Below are 1,349 nucleotides of genomic sequence, written 5' to 3'. Positions count from 1 at the left end.
CCCCGCAAACAGAAACAGAATCAGAAAGCACATCTTACCACTGGATGAGAGAGAGGAACAGAAGTGCCCACACCATCATTTTGAGAGAAAATGCAGGATTCAAGAATGCAGTGCTCCCCAGGCTTGTTGGATTTGGAGGAATCATCTCTTTTTCTCCCCCCCTCCCCAGTTTTTTTCCCCTTTCCTCTTGGTTGCAGATGGATCCGTCCCCTTCTTTAATTTTTTTTTGGTAGTGGTTCTCCCCCCTCCCTACCAGGTCCCGTCAGTGGGATGATACATTGCGCCCAGCTGCAGGAATTAATATGCAGGGGGACAGAAATTAGATCTGCACAAGCCCTTTGCAGATATAATCAGAAAACGTCAGCTCAGGCAGCAAGCAGCAGCTTCCAAATCTAGGGGAATAATATAATGGGGAGAAAAGAAAAAAAACCCAAAGCCACAGACACTCACTGAATAAAAGCAGTTAAGCAAAGAAATACATACACATGCATACATTTACAGAACCGTTCACACACATGCAACAAAATCCAATTAAGCAACAGAAAGAGTAAACGAGAGAAAAGAAAGGAAAGAAAAGAAAAGAAAGAATAAAGCAATGGAGCTTCTGCCTGAATGCAGATTAACTCTGAGGTCAAAGTGGAAATGATGCACTCTGCTGCAGCACAGATTAACACATGCGTGGTGTCAGCCGGGGTGCTTTTTAACCTTTGATTACACATATGCAGGCAGCCTGGATTTTCATTTTGGAGGCGAGAAGGATTTGGCAGGCATAAAAAGGGAGGTTGGAAGGAAAAGCTTGCCCTATGCCGCTGAGCATCCTCATTTTTCTAAACAGCCTGGAAATCGTGATTGCAAAGGGAAAAAAAAAAATGAAAGGATGGATGGGGGAGTGGAAAAGGGAGGGATGGTTGTTGCTAAGTAACTCAGGAAATGGGGAAAGCAGCATTGGTGGAGTCCGTATGAATGAGGTGATTTAGTGTGTGATAGGATTAGGGGGAATATGCAAGGTTTTTATCTCCCCTCCCCCTAATAAAATCAGGCTACGCAGGCACAGGAAATGCTTCCTGGCCAGAGGGGAAACACTAGATCGGTATACAAGCTGGACCTTGCCAAATTTTAGAACCAGAATCCCAAATTCCATTGTCCAAAAATGCAATTTATCAGCTACTAGTGAAGTAAAAAAATCAGGGAATCTCATGATTTCCCAAAGTAAAAGCACCTCACTCTAAAATAGGTACTTGGACCATGACCTACAATAACAAATTTTTTGTCTCTCCAACTTTTTCTGCCTAAAACCAAAGCAAATATAGGCAGCATGAAGCCTCCTCAGTGCTGTGTATAAAATGGGA

General features: G+C 43.2%; 1 protein-coding gene across 3 annotated transcripts in view; it reads right to left on the bottom strand.

Moving 5' to 3' along the window:
* The window catches only part of GABRG2 (gamma-aminobutyric acid type A receptor gamma2 subunit), a 72,564-nt gene extending 71,707 nt beyond the window's left edge, over positions 1-857 (bottom strand). Inside the window, exon 1 of one of the 3 annotated variants that reach the window (XM_026858132.1) lies at positions 39-857. In XM_026858132.1, the coding sequence (XP_026713933.1) occupies positions 39-145 (107 nt within the window). In that variant the 5' untranslated portion in view covers positions 146-857. The remainder of the gene's footprint in view (positions 1-38) is intronic. The other 2 variants (XM_026858130.1, XM_026858129.1) reach the window with 2 other exon arrangements.
* Between the last annotated feature and the right edge of the window lie 492 nt (positions 858-1,349).

This window comes from Athene cunicularia (genome assembly GCF_003259725.1).
Source record: "Athene cunicularia isolate RWA chromosome 13 unlocalized genomic scaffold, athCun1 chr13_part1, whole genome shotgun sequence".
Lineage (NCBI taxonomy): Eukaryota > Metazoa > Chordata > Aves > Strigiformes > Strigidae > Athene > Athene cunicularia.
The sequence above is the reverse complement of the archived record's forward strand: the minus strand, read 5'-3'. Positions and strand labels throughout refer to the sequence as shown.